At 33.2% G+C, this 19043-nt stretch overlaps 3 protein-coding genes across 3 annotated transcripts; all 3 read right to left on the bottom strand.

The window, feature by feature from the left end:
* Positions 1 to 1571: 1571 nt before the first annotated feature.
* Positions 1572 to 13352, bottom strand: LOC122592428 (vacuolar protein sorting-associated protein 54, chloroplastic). The gene is made up of 20 exons (XM_043764646.1): positions 12280 to 13352; positions 10975 to 11037; positions 9439 to 9518; positions 8800 to 8917; positions 8645 to 8719; positions 7686 to 7842; positions 7220 to 7308; positions 6419 to 6672; positions 6112 to 6283; positions 5944 to 6027; positions 5645 to 5866; positions 5464 to 5552; positions 4838 to 4991; positions 4005 to 4086; positions 3774 to 3853; positions 3526 to 3687; positions 3134 to 3201; positions 2960 to 3040; positions 2247 to 2463; positions 1572 to 1838 (listed from the first exon to the last, which is right to left on the bottom strand). Exons 1-19 carry the CDS (start codon positions 13114 to 13116, stop codon positions 2328 to 2330), a joined length of 3003 nt encoding a protein of 1000 aa, XP_043620581.1. The 5' UTR covers positions 13117 to 13352; the 3' UTR covers positions 1572 to 1838; positions 2247 to 2327.
* A 2670-nt stretch (positions 13353 to 16022) lies between these two features.
* On the bottom strand, positions 16023 to 16871 carry LOC122592184 (probable glutathione S-transferase). Its single transcript, XM_043764385.1, has 2 exons — positions 16560 to 16871; positions 16023 to 16376 (listed from the first exon to the last, which is right to left on the bottom strand). Exons 1-2 carry the CDS (start codon positions 16869 to 16871, stop codon positions 16023 to 16025), a joined length of 666 nt encoding a protein of 221 aa, XP_043620320.1.
* Positions 16872 to 18331: 1460 nt separating this feature from the next.
* Positions 18332 to 18841, bottom strand: LOC122592183. Its single transcript, XM_043764384.1, has one exon. The coding sequence runs from the start codon at positions 18839 to 18841 to the stop codon at positions 18332 to 18334; it is 510 nt and encodes a 169-aa protein (XP_043620319.1).
* Between the last annotated feature and the right edge of the window lie 202 nt (positions 18842 to 19043).

The following is a 19043-nucleotide window of genomic DNA, read 5'->3' as shown; positions in this document are numbered from 1 at the left end:
GTGGAGAGGTGTGATCGAATGGTAGGAAATGAAAATGATGATTCTTGTGTGTTGGTCGGCAATCTAAGATTCTTTGGAGGGACAAGTTGGGCTATAAAATGTAGCTTCGTAGAGGAAGAGGATACATGGATTAAGAGCCAAAGAAACCAATAATAAATAATTCATGGGACTAGTATATTTTTTAGGAAAGGAAATTAATGGGAATTCCAATACATGTTTTTCAATTTTTTTTATTATTGTTTTTTTTTTTTTGGAATGACAATTATATACCACATGCGTTCCATTTTAGTTGTCCATTGTTGACTTTCAAAATATTTTTGTCACAATTTTGACCGTAAATTTTTTTGTTTATATTATATACCACTTGAGATAAAATATATAAATAAATTTGATTTTAAACGAACTTTTCAATGATATAACTTTTTTCAAATATTATATAATATAAACAAAAATATATTTTTATTATTATTAAATGTATGATAATCTTTAATTAATATAATTTTTTTTGAAAACACTCATATATTTATATTAAAAATATCCTAATCAATTTATGTTTTTAATTATTATCATTGTTAACTTGTTTATTGATATTTATATTAATATAAAGGCTCGTCATCTTAATATCTTAATGTACATGTACATGGCCTTAAGGTTAAAAATGGACAAACTTCTAAAATTTCCCAAAAATGAAAGAGTGTAAAAAAGAAATTTAAAAAAAAAAACATAATGCCAAAAGAAACTATTATAACGTTATTCTGAAGATTAATGCCTGTCAAAAAAAGGACCAAAATTGCAAGTGCAACTCTAACGTTCCCATCATAAACCTAATATAGCTTGAACTAAAACTCTAAGTCTAAAAGGTTGTTGTCCCTCGATTTTTGATGCTCAGTGTTGTTAAGTTTCTTAATCAACTCGATAGTTCCAACGAAAAATCCTTTATTTTCGTATTTTAAAGATTTTTATATGATGTTACCATATCCAAATATTACCACAACCATAATATAACATATGTGAATACGTTATATTTCGTATTTAAAGATTTCTTTTTCCGTTATTAAATAAGCTATTTACTTATGGAGTCGTTGTGTACATTCTACTCATAATCTATTATGTTGAATGGTGAACTTTTGATTAATCTTTACACATTTCTATTTTCCTCATTTAAGAAATATTTGGTGAAAGATAATTTTAAAAATTTAAATTGCTAAAACTTTGAAAAGAAATATGCCAACAAAATTTCTGCATGATATAACTTGAAAACAGTTTGACATGATTTAAATCAAATTCGAGCAAGAACCAATCATTGTATTTGATATGCTCTTTTTCTGGTTTTTCAATTTAGCTTCGAGAATTATTATATAAAAGAAACCTAAGAAACCATAAACCAAATCATTGAACACCTGGGCTAAAGTACTAATGCATAACTACTATGACAAAACAGAATGTTGGTTTTCAATGCACATATCGTTAATCAGAAATGAGTTCAAACGGTCGTTTACATATTTTTTCAAAGACGCAAGCCTATTGATTTTCCTCTCTTGTGAACATGAATTTCAAGAATGGTTCAAACATGGGTTCAATTAGGATTCATATTCACATTCATATTCATGTGTGTGTCCAATCTACTCTTTGACTGTAGTCTTTATATCCGTACACAAAGAATTGTGGCCAATACAAATTCACTACCTGACCTCTTGACAATATAAAAAGCATCAACAAAATCAAACAGCCTGTTACATCTGTACGATAAATTATACATTCCCGTACACCCTACTAACAAAAGCAGCCTCGCAAAAATTGTAGTGAGAATTGCACCGATCAAGCACCTATGGGTTTGCCTACAATATATTTAAAAAAAAAGGTACTATCAAACCACAATTGTCTTCAAATACCAGGATAGACTTTTAAGTAAAGGTGGCAAAACGGGCTGACTAGAACAGCTTAAAGGGGCGATTGGTATGTTAAAACAGGTCAAGAGTTAACCCCGCAACACTTTTTGTGCAAAAGTCTACATTTGCTTTTCCAATATTAGTGTAATAATGTATGATTACAAAAGTATATCAGTATAGCAATAACTAACATCTTTGTATAAAATTTTTCAGAAGATTTAATGCATTGATAGTATTACGGACGATTTTCGTGTTTATTTTTTATAATACCAGTTTAATACTAATAGATAAAGCATAAACGAGTTTAACCCATTTTTAAGGACACGAGTCGAGTTAAAATGTCAAAAGCATTCTTACCTCAAAATCATTTGCATTTCAATGGATCTTCTAAGAAGAGATATGCTCGATCTTGTGAATGTTTAAGAAAACTAGCATATACTAATGATCGGCCTCGGCAGATATTCTTTGAACCAAGGACTCAAGTTGTCCCGCAATCGGGGCGTCAGAGTCATTTAACTTGGCAGATGGTAATGATCCAATGCATCCAAGAATGTGCTGAATATCACACTTAAGCCTGCCCCAAAGATTAAAATCAGAATCGAACTTCATAAAGAGGTGTTACAATTGGACATATGGAAGAAGATTATAAAAAAAAAAAAAGAAGCAAAGATATGATATATATTATATATATAATAGAATAATGTGGAGTAGCATTCAACCCAAAGTTGGCATACCAACACATTTTTGTCACTTGTTTTGAATTAGATCAATTTAATTTAATAAAACACAATTTCAGGAACTGTGTTTATAATGAAAGACTGATTATAATGATTAATGAGCATGATTTCAATAACTTTTGGTGATTTCTAAACTGCTTTAATTTTGGCCAAGTTTATCAAATACTACACCCGTGTGATTTGTTCGATAGATAATATAACCACAATCGACCCAGTTTTAGGTAAATGAGGAAAAGATGAAAAACTACCACCTCCAAACCAAATATACATTATCATAACATTAAGAAAGCCATATGAACTATGCAAAGATACTACACTACGGATTTTAAGTACCTGGCTTTTGCTTGAGGAGTGCTAATATCCACATTTGAAAATGCATCAGATATTTGTATGTCGAAGATAATGGTCACTTCTCTGTAAGAAGAATACATCCAATGTAATTATCATTAAGTAGAGCATGAATGAAAATTCATGTGTTATAGAACACACACATAACAAAAGGCTCACTTGAATATTTCTTGAACATCCGCTTCATGCAAAGTCCGAGACAGCACACGCTGAAGATATCCAACTTCCTGAGATAACAAATAACCAGAACCATTAAAAATATTCACCGGGTGTAAGAGCCTTTTAGCGAATAAAAAAGATCATTTAGCAAAACACCATTTATGCAAAGTAAGGGCATAACTAGATGTTGCCAGTTTAAGCACATGTAGAACAATGAGGAATAAGTAAATGGCTATCATTACATGTTAATATCCATTACCGTCCGGAGGTTCACTATGAGCGATACTTGATATATAGGTTATCAGATTTCATGCTCATAGGTTGCAAGTTGATATAGATACATAGGTTTGATGTAATTCAGTATCCTATTGAGTAAATTTTAAGTGAATCACCTTTGTGAGTGATCGGGCAAACTGACTGGGTTGTACATCAGTTTCATCGGATCGATTCCATGTTTCAATGATTTGTGGGAGTCCACGGAGATGAACTAACAACCTTTCCCTCATTATTTGCACAAGTTTTGTATGTATCTCATCTCGATGCACTTTATAATCCTACATTCATTTCCAGAGATCAAGCAATGATAGAGGAAAAGGTAAACCGGTACTAATGTCATGAGCATTATTGTTATATACACTACCTGTGACACTCGTTCAATTTCTGATGACAGCAAGCTTTTTCGCGTCTCGGGTACTTTCAGGAAAAGAATCCTTCGAATTTCTAGATACATAAAGATGAACAAGTGACTACATTACACTAAAAGTATATATATACTCCCACTAAATAATTTTTTTGACAACATCACAGCTGTAAATCCAAGATATATTCGAAATCAATAGTTAAAATAGCAATAAAAGCAAACAGCACCTACCAGGGATAATAGCATGCACGAAACTGACGACCTGACTAGCCAGGGCCAAATGTTTGGATGTAATAGACTTCAACCCAGAGACCTGGGTATCAAAATACAGATAAATGCCATTACAACACATAGATTGCCTTCAAAGGAAGAGATTAAGGCAGAATACCAACTTACTAGTATGATAGTATGTTGAATGAACACAAAACATTATTAACCTAAGGTACAGTCAGTAGAGATATAGAATACTACTGGGAAACCAGACGATGACTCCAATAAGCTCGCTAAATGATGCAATTATTAAGACTCCTTTTTTAACAGAACTATTAAGACTCTTAGAGAGATGTATACTCCAGCCGTCCCAAATTTATAGTTCATCTTACCATTTTAGTTTGTTCCGATAATATGGTCCACCATTAATGATTGATAGATAGATTGGATTAGCTTTTCCATATTACCCATACTTAAAATTATTTATATCATAAATATCAAAGAAACATTAAATAAAAGGAAAGGGTAAAAGTGTCATTTAAGTTGAAATAAGTGCATTTTTTTGAGCTGTGCTTCTGTGTGGTGGGCAATTATTTTGGGACTGAATGAGTAACCTTAAAAACTAACCTAATAAAGACAACCTAATTAAAAATGAAAGCTCATCCCACTCATCCCTTTAAACTGCGCATTCCGCATCAATAATAGTACTAAAGTTCACTAAAAGTGCAAAATAGGTAGGCTTTTAGTTGCATGTGACGGTAAATTACAGAATTCTACATCAACAGCTCAGTTTAACTATCAACATTATGTCACTGGGTGAGCAATAGACTGTTGGCCTGTAGAGTCATAGATACCTGCATGGCACCAGCACCAAGAACAAGCTGGCAAGCCCTTGTATTAAAAAACTTCAACATTTCAAGAACACGGTGAATAACCTCAGATGAAAGTGCTGGTAAAACAGTATTCATATCAATGTACTCAGACAACATCTTCAGCAATATTAACCCACTGTCAAACAACAAAACCCTCAATTATTATAATACTTTATCCAAATTCCAGAGCTGCATATCAATCATGAGCATGGTGTGACGATCAAACACTAGGAACAGATCCATTAGATGCATGGGTGGTGGTGTACATGACCCAAGCAATTATATACAAAAAGAAACAGGTCAAACAGTTAAAAAGTGCCAAAAGTCACCCTAAATGTATTTGTTAATGCATTAAAACTTCAATATCATTTTATTCAAATTAAATTATTACTAAAATACTGTAACTAGTCATCTTCAAATTAATGGGGTAAAAACCATTTCCCCAAAGAAAACTTGATTGTCTAACACTATACCATTTGAATTGATTTGAGCCAACCAAAATATTACCCTTACAACCTGTAGCACATAATTTACTTGTTTTGGCTCCTTGCCTGTCCCACACATGTTGCTACCTCTAGGTAATAGCGACAGCAAAAAAGATTACTAACCAGTTTACCATGTGGTACCCAACACCTCTGAAGGAAATCAATTGAGTCGAAGATTTTCCATGTACATTCTTTAATTTTATGTTGTTAGCCTGCAAAACAGAATTTAGAACATGTTTTAAAAACGAATGGTTAAAACTTCATCTGAATTCTATCAACCCTTGAAAGAGAATAAATATAGCACCTGTCCAGTGCCATCTGCAATGCCATCAACAGACCGAGATGGCTGTTCAGCATCACCAGAAACCATTTCATTATAGCTATTAGACATGCTCTTAGAATCATCATCCGAGTCACCAACCAAAGAATCCAAGCTAAAAAGTGAATCGACTATGGCCTGGAACTCACTAGGAACATCTACTTCAACCCATGTTTCTTGATCAAGCACTGCTCTCAGTTTTGTCAACTACAATAATAGAGGAACATTAACTCAATTAACAAACAAGTTACCAATATAAAGTGTGTCATAACACAAAACTTCACCCTTGATTCATGCTGGAAATCAACAAAAGCTTTAGCCTGAGACTGCAATGTTCCGCGAATGCTATATCCCAACCTTCCACCAATCTGCTTATGTTAGAATAAATCCACAAAATAAGCACAGACAAATGAGACTGAATATTTAAGTAAGACATGAAACTATAGCCATACCTTCTCTGTTGCAGCAACGAAATCCTGGGATACGTTATATATATTAAGGAAGTCTTGTAGCCTCAGCCTTGGATGAAGAAGTGCCCGGACACCAAGCAGCTTTGCCCATCTTCCATGTGCTGCATCGCAAGCAGCAAACACTGCTTCTGTATTTTCTCTCAGTACATCCGCTCTGTTAAAAAAAACCTTTCCATGTTAGAAAGATGAGGGTGGCAAGAAGGTTGGGTGGCGACTCGAAATGGGTTTGGAGTTGAAATTTGTTTTTGGATAATAACTAAACTAGGTTGGTTTGACCAGACAAAATCACCTGAAATTTTTCGACAAATTTGATGAACTTGTGGTATCATTCCATTTTGGCTGGACTGGAGAAACCTTGATAACATTCCTTTGATTCGAAAGAGGAAAAGATCCAGACTGACCATCACCCACTGTAGGCGCTTCTGCACTCAATGCACCATGAGCAATTGCAGCAGCAACTGAATCAGCAGCATAGTGACCATCAAGATTAGACATTATCCACTCAATGGCTTTTTTCACTTCAGCAGCTCGAAGTAAGTGTGCCTGCATTCACTAGTAGAATATAAATCAAGTTACATTTTACTGATGTAGTACTTTACGTCTGAATAAATTAGAGTTCACAGCAAGTCTTCTTAACATGAAATCATAATGTACATTTACCATATTATGAAAAATTTTACAAGAGACCTCAGTTGAGTCTTGAGAGGTGCTTAAAACTACATGCAGCCAGGAGGAAGAAATTTAGTATAGACACACAAACTATTGGGGCATGAAAGCAACGAGGCATTACCAAAATAAAAACACAAACCATTTGCAGCCATTGTTTATCTCTCTTGATATCTTACTAGTATGTGCTTTTTAGTATCTATAATCTTTGAATATTCTTATCATCTGACAATATCATCATTAATACTAAAGTTTAATCTTAATAATGGTAATGGCTATTCTCCGATCTCTAGCCCACTCCTCCTACTGTTAAAAACAAAATAAGCAAGTATACTCCCAATAAAAAGCTGTGTAGTTCAAAGAATCACAAAAATCCAGAACAAAAGTCAAGGGAACAAAAAAAAATCAATAAGGTGTCCATTACCTGTACAATTTTGAAAATGGTGCCAAGAAGTTGAACAAAGCTTTCAGAAGACAGACTTCTTAACTTACTTGCAAGCGACGATCCTCCACCTGCACCGATACGCCAACATGTAATATTTAAGTAAAGTCCATTGTTTTTCGTTCTCTTTTAGTGCATTAAGAAAATAAGTCATGGAGCCAAAAGACCTTTGGCCTAGGCGTATCCGGTTGGCCCAGCAACCAAGATGTTGTGGATTTGAGCCTCAACCGTAACATATGTGTATCACTATTATAAATACATAACTAAGTTATGAATACACTCAACTCACTCCCATGAAGCCACAAAGAAGACCTAAAGAGATCACTGTGCATGGGCATCTTTTTCTTTATTATGTACATATATGAGCTTTTGTTTGTAAAACTTCATTTCATAATGTTTGACAATCTTATATACATAAAAAGACTAATTTTAAATGCAAGATGCATACCATCTGCCTCGGCAATTCGATCGCCTGACTTAAGATCGGAGTCCAGTGGCTTGGCAAGAAGAACTGGAAGCAGCTCTGCAACAACAGACTTTATAGCCATTTTCATATCAGATGTAACTGTATCACGATATATTCTCAACACAGTAGGAAGCTTCGCCTGAAAGTCACCAAGATACATGAAACAATCCCAATATCTTAAATCTTTCAAGTCTTGCAAAACTACATATGAAGCTACGACATTCAAAAACTAGCCAGATGAAAGAAATCAACTAGAAGAGTGTATCATGATCTTCTTTAAAACAGGAAATTATAATTAAATGTAACTTCTTACATAAACTCGGACGACTCAATCTAAAAAAAGGATCGGACTCGTGAGTTGTGACTAGGCGGTCAAACAGATCGAACTATATATCGGTCTTCGAGATCGTGGGTCAACACAGGTCAAACTTGGCCGGCTTGGGTCAAACTCGCTGACTTGGGTCAAAGATGGTCAAATTTTTTATTTTAACAAAGTCCTAAATTGGTTTTGGTTAATGTTTCTAAACAATTAAGTTTGCACTATGAAGTATTATGTTAATGTATCTAAACAATTATGTTTAAGTTTGATGTTTCTAATATACTCGTATTTCTAATATTCTATTACATATAATTTCAAAATAATATTATTTTTATATATACCCAATCAGGGTTTTCCCCGATCCGAGTCCGAGTCTTCGAAAACTCCTAACCCCCCTCTCTCGCAGACCTGATCCCGAGTCACAAGTTCCCCAACCTTGACTACAGTATTATGATGGTATCTTAAGACAGCCTTCTGATTTGATCAAAAGGAAGTAAGGAGTCTAAGGAGTTTGTATTCTATAGTGTAATAGCAGATGCAGAAAACATTCAGCAAATCAAGTGTAATTGCCACTATAACCATCCTAATATCTTGATTATACAAACAATATAAAGGCACTCACCGTTCTAAGTAACCCTATAATTAGAGGTAGCAGTCGATCATGAAAACTGGAGGTATCTTCTTGATGTAACTGTACCTGAATAAAAAAGTTAACGCTGTAAGTTCATTTGCACCACACAGCCGAAAAGAATAGAAGCATACAGTGTTTATTTGTACTTCATTATCTTCTCCATTTCCCTGTAAGGCGATCCTTGCTTTTGCTTTGGATAATATTGTCACATCCTTATCCCCGACATCATTAATAGATGCCCGCAAAAATTCTGCTGAAAGAATGCTACATGAATAAACACTATAAGTCACAACAGGGAAGCTATATACATTATTATGGCTATGACATACTTAAGAGCTTCAGTTTACATTGTATATGTTGTGACTTCTGTCATTGTTTTTTCAAAAGGAACACAATCACGAATCCATTTATGTTTGACTATTAACACACCCGATATTTGATATTTATTTAGACATTAGACAGCTGACAAATTAAATGTCTAGCTAAACATACAAGATAAAATTCAATTTATTGGTGTTGTTTGTTTCCTTGAAATGAGATATGAGGATAAGCTGCCTTTACTAAACAGGCCCTTAGTTATCATGTAATCATGTTGTCTCTTATTATCGATGAGGTAACTTTCTTCAATTGCAGAACATGCATATGTTATGGCCTGTTACATCGAAAATATTCATTGACCAAAAAGAATGCAATAGGATGCAGATAGATCCTATAAATTACCTCAATAGATGTATAGCCATCTTAGACGGCAAAAACATTTACACACAACTGATAGATATACTAACCTATTTACAGAATCTACTGCAGCAGCTACATGATCCTCGAGGTGACGAAAACAATGTAGGCCAGTCAGTTGATCTCCATCCTATATTAAAGAGGGTTAAATATATATATATATATATATATATATATAGAGAGAGAGAGAGAGAGAGATATCATATGTACCATGAATTAAGACTTAAAAAAGCATGTGTGTGCTCTGGAAAGCTCATACAATTTAAAAATTCTACCATTGCTACTAAACCAGAAGATATTAGCAAGAGCTTTTAGAAGATTTTTCTTTAAGTAGTCCTCATAACTAAAGCTTGCAAGTAGTGAAGATCAAATTTCCAAGTCAAGCATCTAAAAAGTTGACCACCATATTATCCTCTCATACTGTTTCCAATTTTCTTCATATGGTTCTGTTATTTCCATCATAGACTTTACTGTTCATTTCTATTAATGTCAGATTATCTCTCATTATAAATCATTCTTTAAAGTCTAAACACTTACATGACAAATACTAAGCCACACCTTGACCAATTTAATAAGTCTGAGGGTAATCTATAACATACTAGACAGCACGGGAACAACACATCAAACCAGCTGATAATATTAGAATAATCTGATCCACAAAGTCATTTCCAAATCAAAGAATCATAAATTTAGACATGCCTTCTATCTCAAGTAGATTGTATGAAGGTCAACACGGAAGAAACTCAGCTAATTCCATTAAGTTTTTTGACGTATTGCTAATGGAATAGTCAAATGTTAGATGATATAAGCAATAGTAAGCTAGTAGCTAAATTTGAACCACGGTGACCTAATTGTTAAAAATGTGAAACAAATTGAACATCTAAAAAGCTTGGAACTTTGGTTGTGAATCTTTTGATAACATTGACATTTTAGGATTAGTGAAGCTGGAAATAAGAGCCAATTAGTTTGTGTGAAACTAGACATTATGCAACATATTAGGCTTAACATCTAAAAAACTATCATTACTTGACCTATAGCTGCTTTTAAGTCTACATTAGAAAAACCCACTGTTAGAACATAAGTGTATGAAAATCCAGTGGATAAGAAAAAATATCAATGTTATCCCCCCCATAAACTATAACACTCTATGCATGTTTCTGCATTACTACTAGATGCAAGTAACCGATTAACTAATTCTAAAACAACATAATTGCCAACTGATTAGCTTAAGCATATTTCTAGAGTAGCATTATCTACATTTTACCATGTCTGTAAGCTATTTTATCTCTTCTTTTCTTTAAGTAACCTCTCTAAACAAGTATAGCAGCTTACCTATCCTATTATAGCATAGTCACACCTTCTATTATATTTGTGTGCCATTGAGTTATGGTGCTGTGACCAATTGGAGTTTCTAACTTACTAAATACTTCTATAATAAAAGTAGAATAACTTAGAAGCAAACTGCATTTTGATGTCATACTTTAACTGACATTGCACACAACAGAGCAAAGAACTACAGCCAATAAAGTTAATTAACAAGTATGTTATTAAGTATTTAAGTGAAATGCAGTACAGTACTTATATACCAGAAAATGCTTCAAATCATCAGTGACGTCTAAAGCTCCAGCACAATCACCCGATGCGACAAGCTATAAAACAAACCAGCAAGAGAATTACAGTCATCTCATATGGTCCAGCATCAAAATAGAAATTTTTTTTGATTAGTAATAAAGAAAAAAGAAAACGATTAAATGAAAGGAGTAGCGGCTCAGCTTGTTGCCCGCTTGCCTTCTATTTCTATGTAATGGCTTACAATGTTCAATCTAATAAAAATTTAATATAATTGAAAGAAAAAAATAATTGAATTAACTAACTTTCAAACTAATTCCATTTGATATGAGTTGCTACGAAACAGAATAACATTCATGTTTCAAGTATCATCTAATAGCCTAAGATGAACTTCTTCAAATAACCGGTTCTTACAAAAAGATTCTAGATTCGTGTAAGATAAAAGAGCACACCACAGAAGATCAAAAGGGCTCAAAGCTAAGCATGAGTTAATTGAGTTCAAAAGAGATTCGGTGGTGTTATGTTTGCATGAGCAAACATTATGGGCTTTGAGCTTGATACTAGGGTTAAATGGAAATGAGAAAGTGATCAAAACCAGGCACCTTCTTAACTTCTTTGGGTTTGCATGTTCCCATATATTTCCCATGCCCGCATTCCAATACCATCAAACCAAACAGCTTTACTTTTATGACTTCATGAAAATTGTGGATGCTGTTCAGGTTGGTTAATCATGCAAACCAACCAATTACTGCACATTTACATACTTGATTTTTTCACTAGGCTGACTTTTTTAGGTTTTGTTTTCACTGCCAACATCTTTTACTTATGATCTGTCATCCAAATTTTCTATATTCTGTGTTCAATACAGTACTATGTTATTACTTCAAGTGAGCACAATATGTTTGTGTGTATAATGATATCTGAAGTCATGCTAATCAATCTAAGACGCATCCAAACAAGCTAGGTTTCCTACATCCAGATCATTGTGGGGCAGCGATGTTAGCCACCTTGTTTTTGTTTTCTTTTCCATTTCTTGTTCATATAAATCCTAAAGCAAGTTAGCAGCCCACAAGCCAGTGATGCTACATTTCTCTAAATAGATCTAAAGCAAGTTAGCAGCGACCAACAGAGATGTTGGATTTCACTAGAGTTCCCTAGTTTTCTTTAATATCTATTGCTATCAAAATCTTGCAATACTTTACAAGGATCAAAACTATTACTTTATTAGGTCAAATATGAGAAAAGCAACTTCAAAAGTACAAATATAAAGTTAAAGAATTAGCTAAAAAAAACACAAGAATATAAACAGATAGAAATGATACCAACTTAAGAGCAGCAAGAGACTGATTAACATATAAAATAAGCCGAAGCTTCTCCTGCAATGCCAACAAATCACTCCTCGTCGCATTCAGATCATGAACTTGACAAGCCGAATCCACCAAATCCACATCCAAAAGCCGAATCGTCTCTTTCAACTCCCTAATCCTCGCACATCCTTCCACGATCTTAGAACTCAAATCCTCCAACTGTCCTTGAGCTTCAAAGAAGGAATTGGACCTCAACGAGATTTCCTTAACCAAATGTAACTCCACCACATCTAAATACTGTGACAACTTCTCTTGCAGCATCATATTCTCCCCTACATTCGTAAACGGACTAGCGGCCCTAAACGTCCCTCCGTCCTCTAGCCTAAAATCCTCCTTAAAATACAATGCAGGCACTTCACGTAAACACGCGACCAACGCTTCCCCTGCCCTGTCTCTATCCCGATCCCTTTCGTCATCCTCAACATTATAACTATAACTAACATTATCATGATTATCTAGGTTTTCCTGATTAGAGTGATTACGAATATCTTCGAAACGAGTATAGTGATCAGATAATGAAGACAAATAAGAAGCGAAATCGGATCGAGAGAGATCGATACCAGGGGTTTTGGACACGGAAGGCGGAGCGAAATCAGGAAGTTGGACGGAAGTAGTAGAAGACCACCAGGAAGACCAGGACCCATCGGAAACGGAATCATGAGGATTGTTGAGAATTGAAGATAGGTTCTGTGTAGTTGCATCTGAAAGTGTTTTTGATAATAATGATGATGAATTAGGGTTTGATGTTCTCACCATAGATCTGAATGATGATGATGATGCCTTTGGATCCATTTTATTATAAATAAAAAAAAATTAATTAATTAAATTGACATATTAGGTTTGTATATAGATATAGCTATCCCCTAGATTATATTACTACTTTTGAAACCCTAATTTGGTTGATGAATCAAGGAAAACAAGAGTGTTATTGCATTGTAGATCGAAAGTGGGGGGAAATGGAAGCTGTGTGTGTATTTTCTTTTTCTTTTTTTTTTTTTATGTCTTTATGATACAGTCTGGTGCGTTGGTTTGATGATCGAAAAAATAACATCAATATTATTCAGTTTATTTATTTTCCTTTATAGACAATATTAATATTCACTTACCAGTGTAAAGTATTAATCGGCTTTTTGCCCTCTTAATTTATTTTTCCAACACCAAAGGATTTTCCCTTTAATCAACATGACATAAATGGATACATTTGTGGTTATCGTTAACGATAAAAATAGTCAATCAATTAAGATGACGTTTTTATCGTCAATAGGTTGATAAATTGTTTTTTATTAATGTACTAGCTAATCAACTCGGGTTTAACTCGGACATTTTACTAAAATTTTAAAAACAAAAAAAATCTTAAAAAGTGTATATAATTTTTGTTATTGATATATTATAACTCGGTTTGGAGATATTAAATTAATTAACATAATAATTTATTTATATTAGTATATATTGCATTAACAAAAAATAAAAGGACATTTTATAATATTATATTAAAAAGAATTTACTTTGATTCGAATAAAAAAATAAATTTGTAAACATCATAAATAAAAGAAAACATTTTGAAAATATTTAATGGGCTATTTATCTTTAAAAAGATTTTTGATTAAATATGACATCATAAATAGATAAAAACATTTTGAAGAAATTTGTAAACATGACACATCATAATTGTTTCTAAAAATAGTTTAAAAAACAATTCTTCTTTATTAAATATAAAGATATATGCTAAAAATATGGAATTAACATTCAACATGGATATACAGAGGGATGTTCATTTGGCGGTTCAAACTGAAAAAATCAAGAAACCGACCAGAATTTGACCTGAACCGAGGTGCTTGGTCCGGTCCACGGTCATATGAATTTAAGCAAATCGGATCTCGGTCCGGTCCATGTTCAAATCTACAAAACCGAGTTCAAGACCGAACCGTGAATAAAGTTACAAATTTAAGTTTAAGATGAATTCTAACTTCCTTTTACTTGTATACATATATTTCTTTTGTGTAGCATACAGTTAAGATATACACGTTCTTTCTTTTATTTAGCAAAATTCAGCATTATGTACATAATTTATATAACTTTTTCTCTAAAAAATCTTAATACATTTGTACATAACTACATATATATTAGCAAACGCAACAAAAACAAGAGAATATATCACTATATCAATATCCTATATTCTTGTTAGTATGAATTTATGATTGTCCATGTTAGTATGTTATTGCCATCATCCAAAACGAATAATACTGTTGATATATCACATGTACATGATGAGTCCACTTTGTATGCGAGACAACAGTGATTTAATATCTCATTCTATCATTCTTAGTATTGCTAATTACATGTATGAGAAGAGCATGAGTCCTTTTTATACTTTTTGTTTGACGTCAACTAGCAAGGACTTCACATCAGTGTCAATTTACTCGGTTCTCGGTTCATTCTTTCTAACCCGAAAACCGGTTGTAACCCGAACATGAACCGGACCGAAGGTGACGGTTCGGTCTTGTATATGTCCGGTTCGGTCTGGTTCTTAAACTGTAAACATCCCTAGATATACATATTTAATATGAGATTTATTATGATTGGTTAAAAAAAAGTTATTTTATACAATTTGCATATCCCAAATGCGTAATATTTAACATTATAAGGTAGTAAAGATATTATAAGGTAGTAAAAATAAATGTGTATAAGTGTAGATATAAAATTTTGTGTTATTACTTATTAGTATTATGTTCCTCTAATTATACTTACCCAACAGATTAACATCGAAATGATTTTAATGAGACTCGAAATTGCGACCTATTAGAAAGAAAACTGTAAGAGAAAAAAATTCTAATAGAAGATAACCTTTTATAACAATTATTTTTCCTACTTAAGTCAATGGTGTTTTGCTTTTTTTATAATTTTTTGGGCCTTCCAGATGTACTCGTAGATCATCCATCCTAATTTGGTTTTCACATGTTTAACATGCATTGAAGATATCATTTCATATTAGTATATCATAGTTTTAAATGGGTTTGTTATCACGTGAACCTAATTTTACTTATTGAATGTGATGTGAATTGTAGATAATGTAAGTTTTGGATGGTTTGTAGCCCTATAATAATACATGGCCATATTCAACATAAACTTGTATGTGGATCCAAAGTTGTCTGTACAACCAGATTGGAGACAAATCAGACAATTAGCTCTAACACTCGCTATTAATTTCATTACCTTTATAGATCTTATACGTATGTTGCGAGTAAATCATGAAATTTTTGCGAGTTCGTGACCAGGTTTACGTGTGAAGAATATTGCATTTCCTTCGCCTGCTTGCGGTCACCGTTGGGTATGTACACTTTCCATTTATACGTCATACCCAAACTCATCGTGAACTTCTTTTGAGTTACCCCCCACGATTGAAAGTATATACATAGTATAAGTTTTTTTTATGTCCCACAGTCATGTGTCCCATAATCCTATTAATTATTACTTACTGAAGTTCAAAATATTAACTAAAAAACATATAGAACATACTGTCTTATTGACCTTAAAAAACACAAACATATGGATATTCCATTAACTTAACACAAAAGCCGAACACCATAGCATTATTAGAGGTGAAAACGTACTATGAGTGAGACATTTCGAATGGCATAAAGCCTACAACGTACTGGGTAAGCTCCTGAATTATTGTATCGCTTAGTTGTTGTAAAAGGTTATTTCTCTGATTTTCTACGTTCCTTCATTTTCGTATACATAACTATTAAAGTTTCTTGATCGGGCCAACTTTCAATTTTTGATGGAATCTGAAGGAATTTTTTCCTCCATGCACATAAATTTGGAAAAGAATACTCATCTAGTAGTTTTAGACCGGTTACCACTTCTAAAGGACCAGAACAATCAGCTAGCCACCCGAGAGCAAGGTCCAAAAATCCACAAGTTTCCCCATTAAAGAATGTCTTTTCATATAGAAGTTCTTCGATAAGTTTTAGATTGGCCAATATTGTAACCTTAGCTTCCTCTTGATCCTTCCCTTGTTTCATATAGTAACCGTAGAATGATGGTATAACCTACATATACAACGAATCGAAATAGAGGATAAAAGAAATGAATTTATTAATGTTAATAACACACCACCTTTTGAAAGAACCATTCTTTTAATTACAACCAAAATTTTGCAAACGTATCATTTATAAATTGTCTATGTGTATTTGTGTTAACAAGTAAATAAAAAGTATGATATAACCGACTACCTGCTCATCGCCAAATTTTGCCCAAAAACGTGCTTTGGCTTTTTCAAAGGGGTCTTGAGGTAAGTATGGGCTAGTGTCCTTCCACGTCTCATCGATGTACTCAAGAATCACAAGTGATTCACAGATGGGTACTTCATTGTGCACTAGCACTGGTATCTTTTTGTGAATAGGATTGTATCTTAAAAGTTCAGGACTCTTGTTGCTAAGATCCTCATATATGATTTCATAGTCTATGCCTTTAAACTTTAGTGCCCAAACTATCCTTAAGGAAAATGGGCTCGATGGCGTCGCAAAAAGCTTAACCATTCCCATTTCTCGAGTTACCTTAGTTTTTTAAAACTGTGGTTTTTCTCTTTTATAATACATGGTGTCTTGTTTGTATCTAAAGCTTGCACCTTGTGCTTTTTGTAAGGAACAATGTATTATTACTTTAGATATAACAACGTAGAATATGTCTACTTATATGTTAAAATTAACCTTATTTATGTTACTTAATTTTGGATTTTCTTAAGTACAAACTCTATCATATAAAATATATGAATGATTATTTCATACAAAAAAACATTGTTCATATATATGTGGGACGCATTTATTTCTACTTATCAGCCATAATACTTTTTATTGCCAAAGAGTAGATCATAAAAAAAAAAATTAAAAAAAAAATCAAACCCATGAATTAGAGATGTAGCAATTTCCCAAATATTATAATGTGTGGATCACTTGAAATTAACACCGATTACGAGGATGTACGGACATCACGATGAATGATACTTACAACCAGGTACGTGAGGGGTGATATCATTGAGACAAGTTAATTTTGTACAGAAGTATTTATCTCCAAATCATTATTTTGATACATTTTATCATTTCGTGTAGTTAACAAGGCACTACTTATTAACGAAGATCACATATGGTCTTACGAACACATATACACTATATATTTTTACAAAATTTGACAAAACCCCGTTTTACTAACATATTTCTTTAATTAATCGCTTATAATGCATATATGTCTGCAATGGTACTAGAACCTGTACCCTCCTTATGGTTGAGAAGAAACAATATTTGAATAGTCATTATAATTATAAAGTGTTTAAGTTACATGCTTCAAATACCACAAGGATTTTGCAATCAAAATGAGATTGTGATAAGTTTATTTCGCTAAAGTTCTTTACGTTTGGTACGTTAAGGGAGCACTTCAACATCACAGTGAAATCGTATATGGAATCAAATTAAATGCTAAATAAGACTAGTTACAATATGTAGTTGCGGGAGATAAGTTGGTTATCATATCTAAAGTTGTTATTTGATGAATAATCCAATTAATGAATATGAAAAGCGAACTCATATTTGAACATATGTTAATTAGACTTACTTATCAATATACTTGAACATGAACCTACAATGATGTGTGTACAAAGTTGGTTATCTAAAGTTGTTATTGGGGCCTAAAACATGAATGGTGTTCTTAGCCATGTAACAAGCGCAGGTTTAGTCATGAGCTAGAGACTGTAATAAAAGTAACAATCGCATTTGATACGAAAACAAACATGTACACAAGGTTTTTCTTATTGATCTCATCTTTTAGAAGGCATATATGATGCGTTTGATCACATTGTAATTATGAAGCTATGATTATCTTAATAAATTTTAACAAATCATGTTTAAAATTGAGACAACTTTCTAACTACAAACACAATTCTACATTAGTAACTATGTGCACGATCAAAGGTAAACTAATTAAAATATATATAGAACCTATTTATAATATGTCAAGATTCATTTAAATATGGCTCATCAATTTCTATTGCTTTGGTTGAATTCGTCCAGGAATCCACCTCATGGACAACCTTGCTTCCATCGCTTTCTACCACCACCACCTCCCCAAAATGCACATGCCTTGAACCTACATTGCTCGAACAGCTTGCCTTTGGTGAAACATCTGTGGACCTCGATCTACTCATAGCCTTTGCTTGATTAGGCACAACACTATGCCTAGGGGTTACTGGATGAGGATGAACCACACGCCTTGAAACCTGATGATCATAGGAATACGGTATTGCTCTACCACAACAACCCTTAAAGCACGTGTACAAATAGGTTAACAACCAAAACACCCAAGGTGAACCAATCAAAAGAAACGCAATCATAGGAAACCATGGCTGGGAAATGCTTGGAGCAAATACATAAAATGTTAATAAAATACCGCCTGCGAATACCAAAATGAAGAAGAGGGAGGAGATTAAAGGTACCCTCAAATCCCCATCCCTTTCATCCTCCATACTACTTTTAATTTCTTTTTTCCATCTCTATTAATTTCTATCATTATTCCATTCTCTTTTTCCTTTTGTTCTTGATTTCCTTTCGCTCCTCAACTTTAGGGATTTCTTGATTAACCTTTGTTGAATATTGAGGATTCCCTACAATATATGTTGCAAATACTTAGGGGTTTTATATGGCATATCTCCTATATCATTTTTTAAT

Source organism: Erigeron canadensis, chromosome 3, assembly GCF_010389155.1.
Source record: "Erigeron canadensis isolate Cc75 chromosome 3, C_canadensis_v1, whole genome shotgun sequence".
NCBI classification, from domain to species: domain Eukaryota; kingdom Viridiplantae; phylum Streptophyta; class Magnoliopsida; order Asterales; family Asteraceae; genus Erigeron; species Erigeron canadensis.
Note: the sequence above shows the minus strand (reverse complement) of the source record. Positions and strands in the feature narration are given on the sequence as shown.

Bases quoted from the DNA above. Each gene is read 5' to 3' on its own strand.
- LOC122592183 (XM_043764384.1), bottom strand. From the start codon at position 18,841: ATGGAGGATGAAAGGGATGGGGATTTGAGGGTACCTTTAATCTCCTCC.
- LOC122592184 (XM_043764385.1), bottom strand. From the start codon at position 16,871: ATGGGAATGGTTAAGCTTTTTGCGACGCCATCGAGCCCATTTTCCTTA. The intron at 16,377-16,559 runs GTAGTCGGTTAT...TTGTATATGTAG, and splicing joins CAAAATTTGGCGATGAGCAG to GTTATACCATCATTCTACGG.
- LOC122592428 (XM_043764646.1), bottom strand. From the start codon at position 13,116: ATGGATCCAAAGGCATCATCATCATCATTCAGATCTATGGTGAGAACA. The intron at 7,309-7,685 runs GTATGCATCTTG...GTATCGGTGCAG, and splicing joins TCGAATTGCCGAGGCAGATG to GTGGAGGATCGTCGCTTGCA. The intron at 3,041-3,133 runs GTGAGCCTTTTG...TTCTTCTTACAG, and splicing joins GATGTTCAAGAAATATTCAA to AGAAGTGACCATTATCTTCG.